At 39.0% G+C, this 23,126-nt stretch overlaps 1 protein-coding gene across 1 annotated transcript in view; it reads right to left on the bottom strand.

Moving 5' to 3' along the window:
* LOC133541263 (4-aminobutyrate aminotransferase, mitochondrial-like) overlaps nucleotides 1–21,835 on the bottom strand; it is a 67,146-nt gene extending 45,311 nt beyond the window's left edge. Inside the window, exons 1-2 of the mRNA XM_061884553.1 lie at nucleotides 21,684–21,835; nucleotides 8,876–8,994 (exon numbers count right to left, since the gene is read on the bottom strand). Of these exons, the coding sequence (XP_061740537.1) occupies nucleotides 8,876–8,945 (70 nt within the window). The 5' untranslated portion in view covers nucleotides 8,946–8,994; nucleotides 21,684–21,835. The remainder of the gene's footprint in view (nucleotides 1–8,875; nucleotides 8,995–21,683) is intronic.
* Nucleotides 21,836–23,126: the final 1,291 nt, after the last annotated feature.

Genomic DNA, 23,126 nt, shown 5'->3' with positions numbered 1-23,126 from the left:
TGCAATGACAATACATTTTAATCTAATCTATCGGTAGTCCAAAATTAGAGGCTTATATTATAATTTATTTCTATATTTAAAACACTTCCTTGTGGTCTACATGACATGTCATGGGGGTTCTTTGGTCAAAATGTTGCTCTCACGTTGCATAGATCATGTTTTACAAACCGTCTTCAAGCCTCTTTCTGATCAGTTCATTACGATTGCGTCGTTTTGTAGACGCTACTTTTTTCCTACGCTTTGCAAACTGCGGCTTATAAAAACGACACGGTTAATTCATGGATTTTTCATCGCCGATGGCCATAATACAAATAGTTAAAAAACAACAAGCAAAAACAAATTAAAAGGTATGTTATTGATTTTGTTATGGCGCCATCATTAGGACGAGTTCGGGCACTGCAGATGCTTTGGGGTGAACGTCAAATATTTTATTTTTTCAGTGCTTTCAACTGTAAGTTCGAGTGCTGTGCAATCGTCCATAGCGTTTTTACACGTATGGATTTTTGTTTTATCACTACAAACGTTTGTAAGAACCACAATATAACTAAAACTATTCATAATTCATTAAACTGTCCTATTTGTGATGTCTGTAGTAGAGTTTTCCTGCCATCGTCATGTAATCAAGCTAGCATCGTCTGCATTATTAACTTACAGTGGCATTCTTTTTGTATTGTTTCACTTTCACAAATTATGTCTGTTTAGCTGATTGAAAGAGCTAGCTTCAGCCATGACGATGACTTCTGTTTTGTTTGATCAGCCGCTTTACTGTTGTGTCACAGACACTGTTTGGAAACAATTAACTGTGGCTTAAAGTCTGGTGTGGCTAATATATGGAAACTATTATTGTCTTGTACATTTAGTGAGTGAGGCTTATAAACCGGCGCGCTTCATAGTCCAGAAAATATGATATATGCACATTTCTTCAGTTTAGTGAAGCAAATTATATTTATATAGCGCTTTTTCTCTAGTGACTCAAAGCGCTTCACATAGTGAAACCCAATATCTAAGTTACATTTAAACCAGTGTGGGTGGCACCGGGAGCTGGTGGGTAAAGTGTCTTGCCCAAGGACACAACGGCAGTGACTAGGATGGCAGAAGCTGGGATCGAACCTGGAACTCTCAAGTTGCTGCGACGGCTACTCTACCAACCGAGCTATAGTTTAAAGACAAAAGGTAAGTCAGATGCCCTTTAAACCAGGCCAAGGCCTTTTAGGACCACCAATCATGGATGCCTGTCTTATTTACGTGCCTACACTTCAACTGTGTTTTCTCTTCGTCAGCCATGTTGTAGTTTTTGAGCCTCCATATGGAGTCTACTGACAGATATAAGTATACGCTACTTTGTATTGGAAATGGCAACAGCGGAGGATGCATGTGCATGTACGAGCCAGTCTGCCCCACATCAAAGAGATGGAGAAAAACAAGGAACTTGTTGACGGCATGATGGTACTTTGATAAGACAACTATATCAAATTGTTTTAATGAGTATTTTGTTTCTGCCGGATTTTTGTTTGAGTCGTTGAATCCTCAAATGTTGGTTTAACTAATGTTAATACTGTATACCAAATACACCACAGGCTGTAAATAGACGCAGCACCTGCACTTTTGAGTTCACACCTGTATCAGTATCTGAGGTAAACAATGCACTAAAGCAGCAGGACCTGACCAAATTGAACCCTTTTTCTTAAAATTGGCAGCTGATTTTATTGCTGAGCCTCTCTCGCATATTTTTAACCTCAGTCTAACAAGTAAAAGCATTCTAAAAATCTGGAAATCCGCCTTTGTTCTTCCCCTGCTAAAAGGGGGTAAAACCACAAATATAAATAATTCCAGACCAATTTCTAAATTATGCATTTTAGCAAAATTGTTTGAGAAGATCATCAGTAACCAGCTAAATGTTTTTTTTAGCATCAAACAATATTTTATCTCCATTTCAATCTGGTTTTAGAAAACAGCATAGCACTATTACAGCTGCTCTTAAGGTCCTCAATGATTTAATCGAGGCTGTAGATGGCAGGAAACACTGTGTCGCCCTATTAATTGATTTGTCAAAAGCATTTGACACAGTAGACCACAGTCTGCTCATTCAAGCTCTTCAACACGTTGGATTATCTAAAAATGCTGCTGCTTGGTTCACAGACTATATTTCCAGCAGAAGACAACGTGTACAGGTGGCTGGGACGACCTCTTCATTACTGGACATTACCAAAGGAGTTCCACAAGGCTCAGTGCTGGGGCCCATTTTTTATTCTATCTACTTAAATAATCTTTGCAAATATTTGTCAAATGCAATGTACCATTTTTTTTGCAGACTAGGGATGTCTCGACCCAGGTTTTTGCACTTCCGATCCGATACCGGTACTGGCCGATACTGGCCTATCCGAGCATGTATTAAAGTTTTAAGTTATTTAGCCGACTTAGTTGTCAGATTCATGTTGAAAAGGGTTTTAGTACTCTTGATAACAACTAGCCAGCTGAATTAGGTGAGTTTGAATAATACACAATGGTTGGTATTCAAGGATAAACACAAAATAGAAAAAATTGTACATGACAAACAGAAATGGCATCATTAAACAGTAAAAAAGTGAACCGTATAAAGTGCAAATTATGCTGTAAACATTATTAAAAAAAAGCAAAACACACAAAACCTGAGTGGAATAAAATGTCTATGACTCAGCATCAATACTTGCTCTTGAACAAGTGTAAACTTAAATAACTAAAAAAATAAAAACTATCTACACACTCCTTTCAATTGTTTGCCCCAGTCGGGTGGGGTGGGGGGTCGGGGGGGGGGGGGGGGGGGGGGGGACAAACAATTGAAGTCCGAGCATAATGGGGAGATTATTTCTAACAAAGACGAGCACTTCAAGATGCTCCTGTGTTCATCAATGATAACTGAGGCTGTGCTAAAAAGCCTCTTACTCTCAAGAGTCATTAAAATGTCTTACAACTTTACCACCACGCTTGACTTTATTGTGGCATGTTTTGCACTCCACCTGTTCATCTTTTTCGTTTTGTAGGGTAAAATAACGGTTAGAACAAAGACCTGTGGATGTGTTGAAGGTGTGCTGGAAAACACAGACCGGATCTTTTTTTAAAACTGGTTTCTGGATCTGCATTTTCCCATGCCTTGCCCATACGCATTTTTTGGCAGATATCGGCGGCCGAGCCGATCCAAATATCGGATCGGGACAACCCTAATGCAGATGACACCATTATTTATTGCTGTTCAACCTCAATCACTCAGGCTTTTGAATTTTTACAAGCTGCTTTTGATGTCATCCAGGCTCGCTTATTTGATCTTAAATTGGTTTTAAATGCAGATAAAAGCAAGGTAATGGTTCTCTCTCATTCAAGGGTGCTACTGGAAAATATTCCAAATATTGTAACATCAAATGGAAACCCTATAGAGCAGGTCTTAAATTAAAGGTACTTTGGTTTTACTCTTGATCAGGAGCTTTCATTTAAAGCCCATATTAAGAACTTGGTCTCTAAGCTTAGGGTAAAGCTTGGTTTCCTTTTTAGAAATAAAAACTGCTTCTCTCCTAAAGCCAGAAAGAAATTGGTGACAGCGACTATCTTCCCCGTAATTGATTATGGAGACGTGCTTTATTTTAGTGCTTCATCTAAATGCCTCCAGTCCTTGGACACTGTTATTCACTGAGCACTAAGATTTTTATTTTTTTTCCCCAAGATGGCGCTGTTGTTGGCAGGAGCTCTGTGCTCTTGTGTCATCCTTTTGTGTTTCCCTCTTGTTTTCATGTATATATATATATATATATATATTTTTTTTTTTTTTTTTTTTGCCTTTTGGTCCGGGACCCTTTGGGACTGAGTGACAAGGGGTGGCACTTTCGTGACTTCCGCGGTGCTTTTTTGTGGACTTCTGGATTTGCCTCCCGGAGAGCCTTTTGGTCATGGAGACCAGCTGCTGGGTCTCTGCCACACCAGAGTCTATTTGGAGAGACTGGAGGAGATGCGGATGAAGAGACAGGGCTGCGGAACTAGCACTGAGCGCCGGGACGGACAAGCTTCACAGTGTCTGGGCTGAATATGCAGGTGTCGGACACCTCAGTCTTCTTGGACGTATCCTCGCTCATCCATGCGGACTGGACACTAGCCGGAGAGTTGGTTGGCGGCCGAGAGTGGACTTGGCTCTTGGTTGCTTTGTTGGGTCTGCTCCTATCTCTGCCCATGCTCCCTCCACCCCAGCAGAGGCCACCACAGTGTATATGTTTCTTTTACTTTTTATTCATAGCTGTATGTAGAAGTGGCTGGTTGCATCAGCTCTGCTCTTCTAATGCAGTGGTTGTTAACCTGGGTTCGATCGAACCCTAGGGGTTCGGTGAGCTGGCCTCAGGGGTTCGGCGGAGGTCAAAACACACCCGACTCATCGTGTAAATACAAACTTCTCCTTATCGGCGTATTACGGATACCGCAACAGCTGACTGATTTGCAGGTGTGTAATTTGTTGTGAGTTTATGCAGTGTGTTGGTTTCGTTGTTTGAACAAGGTGATGTTCATGCACGGTTCATTTTGTGCACCGGTAAAAAAAACCATGGTAACACTTTAGTATGGAGGACATATTCAGCATTAATTAGTTGCTTATTAACATGCAAATTAGTAACATATTGGCTCTTAACTAGTCATTATTAAGTACTTATTAATGCCTTATTCAGCATGGCCTTATTATAACCCTAACCCTCTAACCCTGACCCGAATCCTAACTAATTAGCCCTAACCCCAACCCTAACCAAATAACTCTAAATTAAGTATTTATTAATTAAAATATGTTCCCCTAATGTCTAAATACCTCTAAATCAAGTCTTTGTTACTTAGAATATGTTCCCCATACTACAATGTTACCAAAAGCATATAACTTTGTCTTGAAATTGAAAAAAAAAAAAAACATTTTATATTTACCTAAAGAAGGTTTCGGTACCTCCAACAAGGTTAAGAACCACTGTTTTAATGTCTTTAATGTCCTTTGATGTTTGTCTTACACACATATAAGAGGGATGTGTACTATGGCTATGAGTAGTTTTTTTCCCTTAGCCTCACCTCAGTTTGGACCCCCTCTCCATGGGCCCAGGCTTAGACCGATTATTTTATTTTCATTTTTTTTCTCCTTTTCCCCCCAGTTGTTTATCTGTATCTCAACTTTTTTGTAAGGGGCGCCGCAAGTTGGCAGACCAGTCAGCGATCCTGTTCTGTCTCCCTGTAATGTTTGTCTGACCTTGAATGGGATTGTCCTGAAAATTGTCATTTCCCCTCAGGGAATAATAAAGTATGTCTGATTCTGATTCCGATTGGTTACTTACTGGCTGTCGTAGTCTAACCCACCACTGTCAACTGTGTATGAAGTCAGACTTATCTTCATTGAGTGCAAACAGATTGACTGACTATCATTTATAAAGCTCTTTTAGGTTTAATACCTCCATACTTGTGTACTTCGTTGCAAAGAAAAAAATCTCTTATGCGTTACGTTCTAACAATGTGTATGTTTTAACTGTTCCCCATGTACGGACTGAATTTGGCAAAAGAGCTTTTGGCATTGCTGTCCCTACGGCATCGAATGCATTGCAGACGAAACTGAAACTCACTGAACTACTTCCATTTGGAGACTTCCGTTATATCCTGAGGGACAGAGAGCAAGAGACTTTTGCACAGTGCCTGTGTTTTAAAAGGTGTTTTACAGTTCTCTTTTATGTATTTTAAAATGTATGTCTTCATGTATTACTTTTTTTGAAACTGCTCTCCGACATGTGCTGTTGACCCCTTGGCCAGGTCACCCTTCTGAAAGAGATCTTGATCTCACCGGTTTTTATTATCTGGTTAACTAAAGGTTCTATATTCATGACCCCATGTTGCAATGGTTTAGTTGTTGAGCAAATCCTACAAGTCAAACATTACAAGACAGACTACATAACCTTTTGAACGTTGTTACCTTAAGTGATCTCTAGGGTTTGTCTTTTTTTTTTTTTTACTCTTATGACTTTCAAAAATGTATCATTATATAAATAAATAAATAAATGGGTTGTACTTGTATTGCGCTTTTCTACCTTGTTTATACTTCACTGAAGACAGTATTTGGTGAGCGCCATTTTGTTCCACTAATTTCGTCGGTCCTTGAACTCACAGTAGTCGTGAGAACTGCGACAAGTTTGTTTAAATGTAAAACTTTCGCCGATGCTGCCACAGAAAGACGTGTTTTATGCTACTCCTGCTTTGTCTCATTTTGTCCACCAAACATTTTATGCTGTGCATGAATGAACAAAGGTGAGCTTTGTTGATGTTATTGACTTGTGTGGAGTGCTAATCAGGCATATTTGGTTAGTGCATGACTGCAAACTAATCGATGCTAACATGCTACCTAAGTAAAAGACAACCTGCCGTTTCCTTAAACTTGGACACACACATCTATACCTTTGGCCATTCCAATCCAGTAATTTCCAGGAGTTATCTCACCCTCTGAAAAAGCCTCTCTTTTAAAAATGTTTTCCAATGTTGTGAACATAAGTAGCATAAATATTACATTTCAACATTTCTGTTAACGAAGATTTGCATTAGTCTGCGACACACATCGTCATTTTTATAGTATATAAATGATAAATGGGTTGTACTTGTATAGCGCATTTCTACCTTCAAGGTACTCAAAGCGCTTTGACACTACTTCCACATTTACCCATTCACACACTGATGGAGGGAGCTGCCATGCAAGGCGCTAACCAGCACCCATCAGGAGCAAGGGTGAAGTGTCTTGCTCAGGACACAACGGACGTGACGAGGTTGGTACTAGGTGGGGATTGAACCAGGGACCCACAAGTTGCGCACGGCCACTCTCCCACTGCGCCACGCCATCCCAATTTAAATGACTACAATTATGGATCTCTAAGACATTATACAGGTATATTCTTTAAAACATTTTTAATCAGTGATCGACTGGAATAAAGTAAATCCCTGAATATTGTTTACATTACGCATATACACTGTATATATTTGCGATTAATTTAAAAAAAAAATTGAAAAAACAGTTTTTTACACACAAAACATCTTTTTAACTTATGTCGGTAATATTCCACAAATATGTGATCGTTTTAAACCAGTGATTCTCAAACTTTTTTGGGAAAACACATAATGACCCACAATAAAATGCAGTAGCTTAGTACGCCCAAATATTCATTAAAACAAAGTAGATGTTTTATTTACAAGTATAATTATTAGTTTGGGCCACTGGTACAATACACACAGTTTCAACAATAACACTGTATTTGAACATAGGACTATAAAACACTGTACTTTAGTTCTTTGGCATAACACTATATAGAGCACGCGTATCACAGTTTGAGAATCTCTGATTCAAACAAGCCAAAAACACGCAATAACTAAAAAGAAAAAACTATTAGCTCCTATTCTTTTAAATCCTTTGGTTTTAGCCCCCAAACTCCAGGCAATATTTTTCCAAGTTTGTAAATATGAACGACAACAACAAGGAAATGTCGCGTACTGACTGACCCAACCAACAACAGTTGTTCAATCCTTTTTCTAGATTATTATCATCATTGTAATTGTTAATTTCCTGTTAATAGCTGCTTACGCTCTATTGCAATGCTTCCTAAAACAAACATTAAAATAAAGAAAGTGGGATTTACAATATTAACTATGAACAATAAAACACTGAATATTAACAACATATGAACGTCGCTCCTCTTTTACTTCTCAGACCAGCTGCTCAATAGTTGTGTATCTTTTACAATCAAGCAAAAAAAATTTAAAAACAGAAACATATGAATGCAAAGTGTAATAAACACCAACAATATGATACATTATCACATAAAAATGTGCTTCTGCATCTGTTCATGACACACGCGTATCGGGCTGGCTGCTCTGAAAACAAACCCGGCCCACTCTGCTTTGTTTCTCGTCTGAGCTGCAGTGACGTAGATTACCAAAATAACTCATTTAACACACAAAATGCCCAGATTTCGACCATTGAAATTCTTTCTATATTTCAAGACTTACGGTAATTTGAAAATAACACTGCACGTCATAATGGCAAATACAGTTTATGTCTAAAAAAATGATGTAGAACGTCCGGCGGGCCGGATTGAAAATCTTAACAGGCCGTACTTTGCCCAAGTCTGTCCTAAAAATGTACTTGACACTTATTTTTTATGGTTGTTTAAGCTAGCTTAGCGGTTAGCTCAGGTTTAGCTTCATCCTCCAGTGATAACGCTGCATGATTGATTGATTGATTGATTGATTGATACTTTTATTAGTAGATTGCACAGTTCAGTACATATTCCATACAATTGACCACTAAATGGTAACACCCGAATAAGTTTTTCAACTTGTTTAAGTCGGGGTCCACGTTAATCAATTCATGGTACAAATATATACTGTCAGCATAATACAGTCATCACACAGGTTAATCATCATAGTATGTACATTGAATTATTTACATTATTTACAATCCGGGGGGTGGGATGAGGAGCTTTGGTTGATATCAGTACCATGGTCATGATAACGATACTTATGATAGAAATGCAGTTTTATTCGCCATTATTGAGGTGAATATTATTAACTTAGGGGCGCGTCTTTACACTGTGTACGGAGAAACACTATTAGCTGCAAACCGCTTGTCAGCCGGAGGAATAAATAGTAGATATAGTATCAGCCAGAACGTATTGGCGTTTGGCATTCATTGGCAATGGTGATCACAGACTATGTCAACAAATGAGTAAAATTGAGCCAATAATATGGCTGAAGGAACAAACAGACAACTTATAAAAAGAAATAAAAAAGTTAACTTTGTACTTTGAACTACTGAGAACAATTAATAGTTACTTGGTTACCCATGTAAATCAAAGTTTACCTGAGAGACTGAGGCACAGGTTTTTGTGGCGGGAGAGAGAAAGTTGGCGGCAAAACACAGAGGACGCCATGGCAGGGATCAGAGAGGCAGCACTTGTCTCTTCTCACCAAGCGGTTCACCTGAAGCACAGAGGGAGGATGAGGGGGAGATTTATTTATAGTGTATGGCAGGGGTCACCAACCTTTTTGAAACCAACACCTACTTCTTGGGTACTGATTAATGCAAAGGGCTACCAACCAGTTTGATACACACTTAAATAAATTGCCAGAAATAGCCAATTTGCTCAATTTACCTCTAATAAATAAATCTAAATATATTTAAAAAATGGGTGTTTGTCTGTCATTCCGTCGTACATTTTTTTTTCTTTTTACGGAAGGTTTTTTGTAGAGAATAAATAATTAAAAAAAACACTTAATTGAACGGCATAAAAGAAGAAAAAACACAAAAAAAAACAACATTTAAAACATAGTTTATCTTCAATTTCGACTCTTTAAAATTCAAAATTCAACCGTAAAATATGAAGAGAAAAAGTAGCTAATTCAAATCTTTTTGAAAAAATAAAAAAAAATTTTTATGGAACATCATTATTAACTTCTCCTGATTAACATTAATTTTAGAGTTTTGATGACATGTTTTAAGTAGGTTAAAATCCAATCTGCAATTTGTTAGAATATATAACAAATTGGACCAAGCCTTATTTCTAACAAAAACAAATCATTATTTCTTCTAGATTTTCCAGAACAAAATTTCAAAAGAAATTCAAAAGACTTTGAAATACGATTTAAATTTGATTCTACAGATTTTCTAGATTTGCCAGAATATTTTCTTTTAATTTTAATAATAATAAGTTTGAAGAAATATTTCACAAATATTCTTCGTCGAAAAAACAGAAGCTAAAATGAAGAATTGAATTCAAATGTATTTATTATTCTTTACAATAAAAAAAATAAAAATGTACTTGAACATTGATTTAAATTGTCAGGAAAGAAGAGGAAGGAATTTAAAAGGTAAATGTGTTTAAAATTCCTAAAATAATTTTTTACATTTTTTCTTTGAAATTGTCTTTCTGAAAGTTATAAGAAGCAAAGTAAAAAAAAAAAAAAAAAGAATTCATTTAAACAAGTGAAGACCAAGTCTTTAAAATATTTTCTTGGATTTTCAAATTCTATTTGAGTTTTGTCTCTCTTAGAATTAAAAATGTCGAGCAAAGCGAGACCAGCTTGCTTGTAAATAAATAACATTTAAAAAATAGAGGCGGCTCACTGGTAAGTGCTGCTATTTGAGCTATTTTTAGAACAGGCCAGCGGGCTACTCACCTGGTCCTTACGGGCTACCTGGTGCCCACGGGCACCGCGTTGGTGATCCCTGCTGTATGGTGTACCGCGACCCCGAAAGGGACAAGCGGTAGAAAATGGATGGATGGATGGTGTACTTGCAGCGGCCAATGAACTAGACTAACACTGCCTAACAAGACCAAAGTCAGTAACTCCATCAAACCGATGCAATTACCAGTACTTGATTATTATCATTAGTAAAGGTCTGCTTTCAAAGGAGATATCAGAGGGACAGTCTATGGGGAAAGTCTGATCAAAAATGAACAGACTGAAAATAATCCATCGAGTCAAAAACAATGTGCAGTCAAGCGCGTAATAAACACAAGTCATGATGAAGTTTTGATTAAGAAGCTTATGACGCAGCTTGTTAAGCAAAACTTTAAAAAAAAGTAGTCATTTAAAAATCAATTTGCATGTTAGTGGGAATACAAAAAAAAGAGATTTTTTTTTCGGACAGTTTTTTTATTTATAGCCCTATGTGCAGTTGTATTCACTGCCACAAGTGGTGGAAAGGGGTATTATATCTGCCATATTTATTATTGAAGTCACAAAGTGCATTATTTTTTTTAACATGCCTCAAAACAGCTCATGCTCTCTCTCCCTGAGAGAGCATGAGGAGGTTGAGGTGGTGGTGGTGGTGGTCGGCGGGGTGTATATTGTAGTGTTCTGGAAGAGTTAGTGCTGCAAGGGTTTCTGGGTATTCGTTCTGTTGTGTTTATGTTGTGTTACGGTGCGGATGTTCTCCCGAAATGTGTTTGTCATTGTTGTTTGGTGTGGGTTCACAGTGTGGCGCATATTTGTAACAGTGTTAAAGTTGTTTATACGGCCACCCTCAGTGTGTGACCTGTATGGCTGTTGACCAAGTATGCACGCTGATTGTACGGAGGAAAAGTGGACGTGACGACAAGTTCTAGAGGACGCTAAAGGAAGTGCCTTTAAGGCACGCCCCCAATATTGTTGTCCGGGTGAAAATCGGGAGGAATCCGGAAGAATGGTTGCCCCGGGAGATTTTCGGGAGAGGCAATGAAATTCGGGAGTCTCCTGGGAAAATCGGGAGGGTTGGCCAGTATGATCTAAGTACCGCTGCGACCCATACGTACCACGGATGACAAAACCTTTTTCGAGGTCCTACAGTTCAAATAAACACTGGTCTATATCGTCTATTGCTCTAATGCCTAGGTGTCAAAGTCAAGGCCCGCGGGCGAGTGAATGATCTATGGCCCCCAGGATGATATTTGATTAGTATTAAAATCGGCCCGCAGGCCACAGCCACCGGCTGCTGTTTTGCACGCACCAATGCTCCAACAATGTTGACGCTAGCAATTTTCAAAATGGGGAACCAGGAACCCCCATCGAGTCAGAAAAATGGGGTCCCACTTTTTTGTAAGTGTTTTGAAAACAAATGCTAAATGTATGCATTATCTTGTTATAGCTCACATTCTATATTGTGTTTTAGAAAAAGGTTGTCATGCACGTTACTTAATTTATTAAAAAAATAATACAAAAGAAAACCATTTTTTATGCACATGTAAATGTATCCATTCACTTTCTTCTTTCCTTCATGAATCTAAACTTTACCGCTGCCGGTAGTATTTTCTATATTTTTATTGTAACATTTTCAGAATGTGTTTGTTCTATTTTTGGCAAAGAAAACTATCTGAAATTCTCTTTATTTTTTAGTTTTAATGCCATGATATTAACAGTCCAGCCCACGTGTGCACAGATTCTGCTCCATGTGGCCCCTGAGCTAAAATGACTTTGACACCCCTGCTTTAATTGTACTATCGTCAATTCCAGACTATAAGCCGTTACTTTTTTTCTTCTGCTTTGAAACCTGACGCTTACAAAACTATGCGGGGAATTTATGGGTTTTTCTTCACTGACGGCAATGATACAAATAGTTTTAAAAAAACAAGCATTAACACTGTAAAGGTGTGTTATTGTTTGTGCTATGGCTTTGAACGAGTTCGCTCACTGCAGGAGCTGCGGAGTGAACGTCGAAAGTATTTTCTTCCGTTTAGTACCATTCCGCCCTGTAATCGTCCATTGTGTTTCTACTTGGGAGTTTCACAATATAACTAAAACAATCCATTCTTACAAAACCATCACATGAATCATGTTTGTAGGAGTGCTTTCATGCATATTTTTACATGCTATGGCAACGTATTTAAGCTAGCGTCGTCAGCATGAGCTAATATGCTAACAAGTTTACGAGTGTCTGTGTTAGTATCATTAACTTACAATGGCTTTCTTTTTGTACAGTATCAGTTTCACAAATTCCTCAGTAAATTCACCAATACATCACCGTGGAGTTATAGAGTCTGTTTAGCTGATTGGAGGGCTAGTTTCCGCAACTAGTGGGTCCATGACGGTGGCTTCTGTTTTGTCTGATCAGCCGTTTTACTGCCACAGATACTGTTTGGACACATTTGAGGGTATTAAAATAAACATTTAAAAAAATATTTCTGTCTAAGTAACTCATTTTACAACATATGCGGTGCAGATAATATATGGAAAAATATTTTTTTCTTTTAAATTTCAGTGGGTGCGCTTTATAGTCCAGAAAATACGGTGAATGCATATTTGCTCAGCTCTATCTTATTCCATTTTGACTGTACAGGAATCAGAGGGTATAATGCACATACCATGAATTGATTAACGTGGACCCTGACTTAAACAAGTTGAAAAACTTATTCGGGTGTTACCATTTAGTGGTCAATTGTACGGAATATGTACTGTACTGTGCAATCTACTAATAAAAGTATCAATCAATCAATCAATATATTAAACTGGAAAATAGTGCATCCATTCATCCATCCATCCATCTTCTCCCGCTTATCCGAGGTCGGGTCGCGGGGGCAGCAGCCTAAGTACGGAAGCCCAGACTTCCCTCTCCCCAACCACTTCGTCTAGCTATTCCCGGGGGATCCCGAGGCGTTCCCAGGCCAGCCGGGAGACATAGTCTTCCCAACATGTCCTGGGTCTTCCCCGTGGCCTCCTACCGGTCGGACATGCCCTAAACACCTCCCTAGGGAGGCGTTCGGGTGGCATCCTGACCAGATGCCCGAACCACTTCGTCTAGCTCTTCTCAATGTGGAGGAGCAGCGGCTTTACTTTGAGTTCCTCCAGGATGACAGAGCTTCTCACCCTATCTCTAAGGGAGAGCCCCGCCACACGGCGGAGGAAACTCATTTCGGCCGCTTGTACCCATGATCTTATCCTTTCGGTCATGACCCAAAGCTCATGACCATAGGTGAGGATGGGAAAGTAGATCGACCGGTAAATTGAGAGCTTTGCCTTCCGGCTCAGCTCCTTCTTCACCACAACGGATCGGTACAACGTCCGCATTACTGAAGACGCCGGACTGATCCGACTGTCGATCTCACGATCCACTCTTCCCTCACTCGTGAACAAGACTCCTAGGTACTTGAACTCCTCCACTTGGGGCAGGGTCTCCTTCCCAACCCGGAGATGGCATTCGACCCTTTTCCTTGGAGGTGCTGATTCTCATTCCGGTCGCTTCACACTCTTGGGACGGGGAACGTCACCTCACTGGAAAATAGTCATTACTTATATTAGTCATACTTAAAATACTGTTTTGCACTGCCTTTTTTGCACCGGAAGGCTAAAGACTGACTGGATAAATTCTATCCTATTCCATTTTGACTGTATTTGAATGTATACTAGACCGTATTTATATTATTCACATGTAAAAAATGCTACTTGCACTGCTGTCTTTTCGCACCAGAAGAATAGTGATTGGACAATTCTATTCGATTCCACAGCCTTATTTATATTATTCACATGCATAATACTTTGCACTGCTGTTGTTGCACCGGAAGGAAAGGGAGGGGACAATTAGAGTATACGCTATTCCATATCTTTATTTTTTACTCTCCTTTAAGTGTGAATAACTAAGTGTTTATTGTTTTATTGTGAGCAAACTATGGTGCTGAATTTCCCTCGGGGATCAATAAATTACTTTCTATTCTATTCTATTTAAAGACCAAATTTAAAACCAGGCCAAGGCATTTGAGGACCACCAATCTTGGGTGTCTGTCAACAGATATAACTGTGTGAATGTGTTTCACTGTAAATGCGAGTGGGCGTAGTTGCACGCGCTTGTTTATGTTTTTGAGCACCACGCCGATCTTCGAGAAGTAGTTGGTACTGTGTCAGGGAGAAAAAATTAGGGATATAAGAAAATTAGTTCATGTTCTCTTTTGGTTTTGGAATTCTTATGTAATACCGGTCAGAGAACATCCAACCTTTCTTCTTTTGACACAGTGGAGACCACCGGTCATTATACATACACACACACACACGGTTACTTGGCAACCCCTCATGAGCTGGATGAAACTGGTTCGGAGAGAGTTACACAAGACTGCATCTCCCCGGGGGGGGGGCAGCAAGTTGGAACTGGGAGAAGCAGGAGTCGCAGAAGAACAGAAGAGACATTGGCCCTGATGAACACAATATTGGAACCGGCAGTCCTAAAGTCAGGGTGGAGTTTGGTTCCATGTTAAAAAAGGTAAAAAAATTGGGCTGTTATCGTTAAAATGAAGCACTTAGGTCAAAAGTTCATGGCTAAAAGACTTTGGACTTTGGCAAACCATCCATCCATCCATTTTCTACCGCTTATTCCCTTTCGGGGTCGCGGGGGGCACTGGCGCCTATCTCAGCTACAATCGGGCGGAAGGCAGGGTACACCCTGGACAAGTCGCCACCTCATCGCAGGGCTAACACAGATAGACAGACAACATTCACACTCACATTCACACACTAGGGCCAATTTAGTGTTGCCAATCAACCTATCCCCAGGTGCATGTCTTTGGAGGTGGGAGGAAACCGGAGTACCCGTTATTATACGTTGATTGACTTACTGTCATAACGTGACTCATGGACCGAGGCTAAGTGCTGGTGGGAAAATTCACATTTGGACTCGGCAGCGACGGCACAGTAATTAAGTGTCACACCTCGCTTGATTAAATCTGATCTGACCGCAGTTTCGCAGGGGAAATGTTTGTGTTCGGCCCACATGAATGGATTTATATATGACCGTTCAGAGTTACACACATCTTTGCGTTGAAAAACAAATCACTTTATGACTCACAATTACTGCAATTTATCACCTCGACGTGAACATTTAGCCTTGTTGACTTCATCCAATAAAACAGCAGAGCAGTAATGAGCGCAAAGGGTGGCTATTTTGAAGAAATTGGATAATAAAACAGGGTTTCAGTTATTTCAACTTGTTTTGTCAATCACATAACTCTACATTCATAGTTTTGATGCCTTCAGTGACAATATACAATGTAAATAGTCATGAAAATAAAGAAAATACATTGAATGAGGAGGTGTGTCCGAACTTTTGTCCTGTACTGTGTTTATATGTCTATATATTGCAGGGGTCGGGAACTTTTTTGGCTGAGAGAGCCATGAAAGCCAAATATTTCAAAATGTATTTCTGTGAGAGCCATGTAATCTTTTTTTTAACACCGAATACAACTAAATGCGTGCATTTTTAAGACCAACATTTTTACAGTATAATAAGTCTCTTATTCTTTTTAAAAATGGTTAAAAAAAAAAGGTAAATGGTTGTACTTGTATAGCGCTTTTCTACCCCTTTTTAAGGAGCCCAAAGCGCTTTGACACTATTTCCACATTTACCCATTCACACACACATTCACAAACTGATGGCGGGAGCTGCCATGCAAGGCGCTAACCAGGACCCATCAGGAGCAAGGGTGAAATGTCTTGCTCAAGGACACAACGGACGTGACGAAAATGGTAGAAGGTGGGGATAGAACCAGTAACCCTCAGATTGCTGGCACGGCCACTGTCCCAACTTCGCCACGCGTTCCCCAAGATAATAACATTGTTATTCTAAAGCTAACCAATAATAAATATGGTACTTCTTACAATTAAAGCGACTTCTTGAACAGGTGCGATAGAAAATGGATGATTGCACAAAAATGCATGAGAATGTTTTATAATTTGAACGTTATTTTTAACACTGTGATTACCGGCGGAATTATTCATTACTTATCGTGTTAAGCAATGTCAGCTAAGATTTATCTGAGAGCCAGACTCAGTCATCAAAAGAGCCACATCTGGTTCGAGAGCCATAGGTTCCCTACCCCTGATATATTGTCTTGATTTTCCAATAATTTCTACAACTCTTTATTTTTCAACTCTTTATTTTTTGGTGATAGAGTGATTGGAGCACATACTTGTTGGTCACAAAAAATATTCATGAAGTTTGTTTCTTTTATGAATTTGTTATGGGTCTACTGAAAATGTGAGAAAATCTGCTGGGTCAAAAGTATACATACAGCAATGTTAATATTTGGTTACATCTCCCTTTGGCAAGTTTCACTGCAATAAGGCGCTTTTGGTAGCCATCCACAAGCTTCTGGTTTAATTTTTGACCACTTCTCTTGACCAAATTGGTGCAAATAAATAGGTTGGTTTTCTGACATTGACTTGTTTCTACATCATTGTCCACACGTTTAAGTCAGGACTTTGGGAAGGCCATTCTAAAACCTTAATTCTAGCCTGGTTTAGCCATTTCTTGACCACTTTTGACGTCGCATTTTCAGTAGACCCATAATAAATTAATAAAAGAACCAAACTTTATGAATGTTATTTGTGACGAACAAGTCTGTGCTCCAATCACTCTATCGCAAAACAATAAGAGTTGTAGAAATGATTGGAAATTCAAGATAGCCATGACATTATGTTCTTTACAAGTGTATGTAAACTTTTGATCACGCCTATATTATATACATAAATATGTATACACACACATATATACAAATATGCATACACATACATACATATATATGTATATATATATACACACACATACATATATATACACATACATACATACATACATATATTCACAAACACACACACACACACACACACACACACACACACACACACACACACACACACACACACACACACACACACACACACACACACACAAATTAAAATAACGTAACATTTTTTTTGTATCACAAAAGGTACTTTGAATCATGGGTGTCCCGATATAAATTTTTTGCACTTTTGATACAACATCCATATTGATCCAATACATTTGTATAGCTTGTGTTTCATTGTGTGCTTAGCTGTTGTGCAGCGGCTTGCTCCTAGTAGCTTATAGCCTACGATGTTCCCCTTCTGTACAAGACTTGAATAAAACAAACAAAAAAGACTCACAGGCTGCAGGAATGCTTGTGTATGTAGACACCATTACTTTGCATTGAACTAAATGATGATTAATTGATGATTACTTCTATGTGTAGAAATGTTTATTTATAATTGAATCACTTGTTTATTTTTCAACAAACTTTTAGTTATTTTTATATCTTTTTTTTCCAAATAGTTCAAGAAAGACCACTACAAATGAGCAATATTTTGCACTGTTATACAATTTAATAAATCAGAAACTGATGACATAGTGCTGTATTTTATTTCTCTATCTCTTTTTTTCAACCAAAAATGCTTTGCTCTGATTAGGGGGTACTTGAATTAAAAAAAATGTTCACAGGGGGTACATCACTGAAAAAAAGTTGTGAACCACTGCTCTAGACTACTGACTTTATTGTGTTCAAATGTAATAAAATGTAATAAAAGAAAAGTGTTGCATTATTTAGTTGATGTTACATTGTTCACATATATGTTTGCTACAAACATATAGTTTGCCCAAAATATTATTCCTGTGTTTTATTGTGATCATAATCCATTAAAAGACATTAAAGTAAAGACACAATCACTCAGTAATCTTGAAAAATCTCAACTAAAAAGTATCAGTTTCAACAATAGTGACCTTGCATGTACTTTGTATCTAATGCAGAGGTTATCAAACTTTTTTCACCAAGTAACACCTCAGAAAACACTTGGCTCTTTAAGTAATACCTTAACGACCAACAATAAGACACAGTAGGGTAGTGGGGCTAAGTACCATAAAATCCTGACTATAAGCCACGACTTTTTTCCTAAGCTTCGAACCCTACGGCTTATATAGCGGTGCTGCTAATTCATGGATATTTCTTCGCTGACAGCCGGATTTAAAGTAAATTGTTAAAAACAAACAAACAAGGAAACAAAGTCGGTGTTGTATTGCTTGCGCTATGGCGTCATCTTTTGGATGAGTTTGCACACTGCAGATGCTGCAGCGGCTGCATTGCCCTTCTGGTTGGAATGTTTTTTTAACCTACCGAAAGTACAGTTGCCGTTCGGTGTTGTTTCAGTTTCACAAACTCCTCAGTAAATTCACTAATACGTCACAGTGGAGTTCTTGAGTCTGTTTCGCGTTTTAGAGAGCAAGCTTCCGCAGCCTGTGGGTCTATGACAATGACTTCTGTTTTGTATGATCAGCCCTTTTACTGCCATGTTAGAAACAACGTTTAGAAACAATTGAGGATATGTAAATAAACATTGACAAAATATTTCTGTGAATCTAACTAATTTCACAATGTATACATCTGCAACTGATGTGGGATCTGAACCGAGGATGTCGTTGTGGCTTGTGCAGCCCTTTGAGACACTTGTGATTTACAGCTATATAAATAAATGTTGATTGATTGACTTATCGTCCGGTGCGGTTAATGTATGGAGTGATACGTGTTGTATTATTTGCACAGTTATGTTATTTATTTTATGTAGAAATAATATTTTTCTATTTTATTTATGTTATGTAATTCTGTGCTACTTAAACAGTTTCTTTTCTGTGCTGCAAATACCCAATATGGCTAACTGGGTTAATAAAAGTGTTTACAGTACAGATGTCATTTACTTCAATTTCAGTAAATCTCGCTTAATAATTAATATCTTTATTTGTACACTTTCACCGGAAAATATTTTGAGATATATATCGAATATCGAATTTAAGTAAAAATATATCGAGATATATCTCTCAACTGGCATGGCGCAGTTAAATGGTAAATGGGTTATACTTGTATAGCGCTTTTCTACCTTCAAAGTACTCAAAGCGCTTTGACACTATTTCCACATTCACTCATTCACACACACATTCCCACACTGATGGCGGGAGCTGCCATGCGAAGCCCTAACCACGACTTGCTCAAGAACACAATGGATGTGAATTCTCCCTGCCCACTGGGTGTGAGTTTTCCTTGCCCTTTTGTGGGTTCTTCCGATGATGTTGTAGTCGTAATGATTTGTGCAGTCCTTTGAGACATTTGTGATTTGGGGCTATATAAATAAACATTGATTGATTGAAGAGGTTGGTAGAAGGTGGGGATTGAACCAGGAACCCAAATGGTGCTGGCACGGCCACGCTCCAAATGGGGGACGGCGTAGCGCAGTTGAGAGAAAGGCCGTGCCAGCAACCTGAGGGTTCCTGGTTCAATCCTCACCATCTACCTACTTCTTCACATTCGGTGTGTCTGATCCCCACCTTCTACCAACCTAGTCACGTCCGTTTTGTCCTTGAGCAAGACACTTCACCCTTGCTCCTGATGGGTCGTGTTTAGGGCCTTGCATGGCAGCTCCCGCCATCAGTGTGTAACTGTGTGTGTGAATGGACGCCATGTTTGCTACCAACTTTGAAACCGAGCCGGTTGCCATCGCTCTATACACGGCTCTGGCATCTCTTATGTGTGGCTGCCATCTACTTGTCGCATTTATTATTTCACCATGTAACAAATATGAGTCGGTAACTAGGGCTGCGAATTTTGGGTGTCCCACAATTCGATTCAGTATTGATTCTTTGGGTCGGGATTCGATAATATATCAATTTTTTCGATTCAATGCGATTCTCGATTCAAAAACGATAATTTTCCGATTCAAAACGATTCTTTATTCATTCAATACATAGGATTTCAGCAGGATCTACCCCAGTCTGCTGACATGCTAGCGGAGAAGTAGGTTTTTTTCAAACAACTTTTATAATTGTAAAGGACAATGTTTTATCAACTGATTGCAATAATGTAAATTTGTTTTAACTATTAAACGAACCGAAAATATGACTTATTTTATCTTTGTGAAAACAAAGGACACAGTGTGTTGTCAAGCTTATGAGATGCGATGCAAGTGTAAGCCACTGTGACACTATTGTTCTTTTTTTTAATTTTTATAAATGTCTAATGATAATGTCAATGAGGGATTTTTAATCACTGCTATGCTGAAATTATAACTAATATTAATACTGTTGTTAATAATATTCATTTTTGTTTCACTACTTTTGTTTTTTTCTGTGTCGTGTCGTGCAATTGCTCTGTTAATTGCAGTTTTGAGTGTTGCTGGGTCAGGTTTGGTTTTGGAATTGGATTGCATTTTTGTGTATTGTTTTGTTGGATTGATGACAAAAAAAATGAATAAATAAATAAATGAAAAAAAAATGTATTTAAAAAAAAAAAGAAATGATTCTGAATCGCACAACGTAAGAATCGCGATTCGTATTCGAATCAATTTTTTCCAACACCCCTAACGGTAACTAATACATAGTTGAGGTGCACCGGGTTATAAGGCGTACTGTTGATTTTTGAGAAAACGAAATTATTTTAAGTGTGTCTTATAGTCCAAAAATACAGTATGTGTGCTTGTTGATGGGCAAGATGCCAAAAAAGGTAAAGTTCCCCTTTAAGCACATTATGCAAGTGAGTATCCACCTGTACTTAATCATCCATCCATCCATTTTCTACCCTTTTTTCCCCCTTTTTGGGGTGTAGTGGGGGCGGGGGGTGGGGGGGCTATCTCCAAATGTCAAAATGAGATTAATATGGCAAACACACTCTTAATTACAAACACAAACCTAATGTGGTTCAGCATAAAGTCTGTGATACAGAATGTGGCCCTGGGGGCCGATAACGTCCAGCTGATCGTTGTGTGACCTACAAGTGCATTGACAAATGTTGTGTAACATGGAGTTACCAAACAGCAACGCTGCCTCTTGTTAGGTCTGCAAGGTGGAATTCCAGTCTGCGTGTAATTAGGATTCATTGGATGGGATACAACTAAGACCATATTGTATTTATCAAATGACTTTGCACTATTTAAATAGGGTGCACTTTTGGATAAGCTGCATGCTCGTATCTTCTATAAAAGACTCAAATGTGCAATAAAGTCATGTTTTTTTGACTTGGATGTATGCCTGCAGAAGTTATAAGCACTGAGTACTGCGTCCAGCACTGCTGTCACCACAACATGTGCACCATTGGTGTTAAACTTGTTTACGACTGTTGTTTTGTTTCTCCACTGTTCTGGGGGATCTGGTTCCAGCTGGATCCGACCGGCTCGCCACCGTTATGGATGAACATAGTGAGTATCGGTAATTCTGGGAGATGGTCCGATACCGCGCGTGGATGCTTAATTGCATGGAGACTGACGTCATCACCTGCGCCTTAATTCGGTATCATGTCGCTAGAACACGGCAGGGAGAATGCGGCACGATGTGACCCGCAGACCCCGGAGGGAGGAGGCACGGATCGAACACTTACCTCTGGCCGGAGGACAGGAGCGAGGATGACTGCAGCGCCCCAACCGCGGGTGTCTGCTGGCGGGAGGAGGAGGGGCTTTTTCGGTTTCCGTTCTCGGTGAAGTCGGTCTGGAGGAACAAGCTGTGCCTCGCCGTGCTGTAAAAGAGTCACAAATAGGGTTCGATTACCTCATATGGTGCCTTGGATACGCCCCCCCTCCCCTGAGTAAAGTCGTTGGTGATTGGCTGCTGTCCCACTTTGCGTTCTACTTTCTCTGCATCCTTTCGGGCCCTCTAGTGGCCATTACGTGTATTGCTGAAGCCAGTTTTGTACGGCTGCAACGTCCAAAATATATATATTACAAAAAACATTAAAACATACGCAAAAGGATAATTCTAAAAGTCAAAAATAATTATTACAATCTCACATATGCAAAAAAAAATAAAAATAAAATCTCTCACAAGCGCCATCTGTGTAATCAGCATCTTGATATGCCACACCTGTGGGATTGATTATCTCGCCTCGCAGCAGGGTTCGTGCAGGTGCTGAAAAACATTGAAAATGCTTGCATTTTAATGTTGTTTTCAAGGTTTGAAAAATGCTTGAAATTTGCATCATATTTCTCGGCAGTCTCAATAGGCTAATTATCAAATGGAAAAAAAGAAAATAACCTATTTCCTTGAATTGCCGCAGGGCATATAGTATGCGCCTGCCTTGAATTACTGCCGGGTCAAACTCGCTTCCCAAAATAATTAGCGCATGCTTAGTATTACCGCCTGGTCAAACTCGTGACATCACGAGGGACACTTCCCCTGTCATCATTTTCAAAATGGAGGAGGCTGATTTCAATGCCGGTAATTTAAAATCGCATAAAGGGAAGAAGATTAAGAGCTATTCAGTAGGATTTAAGGTCCAAGCTTACATCACAGTCAAATTGTTACTGCATGCCTTTGGGAAGTGCCGCAGTGAGAAGAGGTTTTAAAGTAATTAGCGCATGCTTACTTTTACCGCATGCCTTTGATAAGCACAGGAGTGAGACAAGGTTTTAAATTAATTAGCGCCCCGGCGGCAATTCAAGGAAATACGGTAAGTTTTCTTAAAAATGAAAGCTACACGCTTGATCTGTTGGCTTTGCACGAGCCCTTACATTAGGTTGTTGTGTCGCCCCAAAGAGGACAGTGGTGCATCGGTCCATCATGCCGGGAGGTTGTCATTTTAATGAACATGATGTATGCATGAATTATGACACAAACAAACTAGTAAAAAATAATAATGTTGTTTCTTTTAAGGAATGTGTCTTGTATCATCATCATGATACAAGGCTGTTCTAGTTTTTATTTTATTTTACTATTTATTTTACTCATTGAGGGAAGCTATTTGTGGTTCTAGCAGTGTTGTTTTTTAAATGCACTGTAGCACTTTGAGGTTGTTTGTTCAATGTTAAGTGATTTTACAAATCTATTA

Source organism: Nerophis ophidion, linkage group LG23 (genome assembly GCF_033978795.1).
Source record: "Nerophis ophidion isolate RoL-2023_Sa linkage group LG23, RoL_Noph_v1.0, whole genome shotgun sequence".
Lineage (NCBI taxonomy): Eukaryota > Metazoa > Chordata > Actinopteri > Syngnathiformes > Syngnathidae > Nerophis > Nerophis ophidion.
The sequence above is the reverse complement of the archived record's forward strand: the minus strand, read 5'-3'. Positions and strand labels throughout refer to the sequence as shown.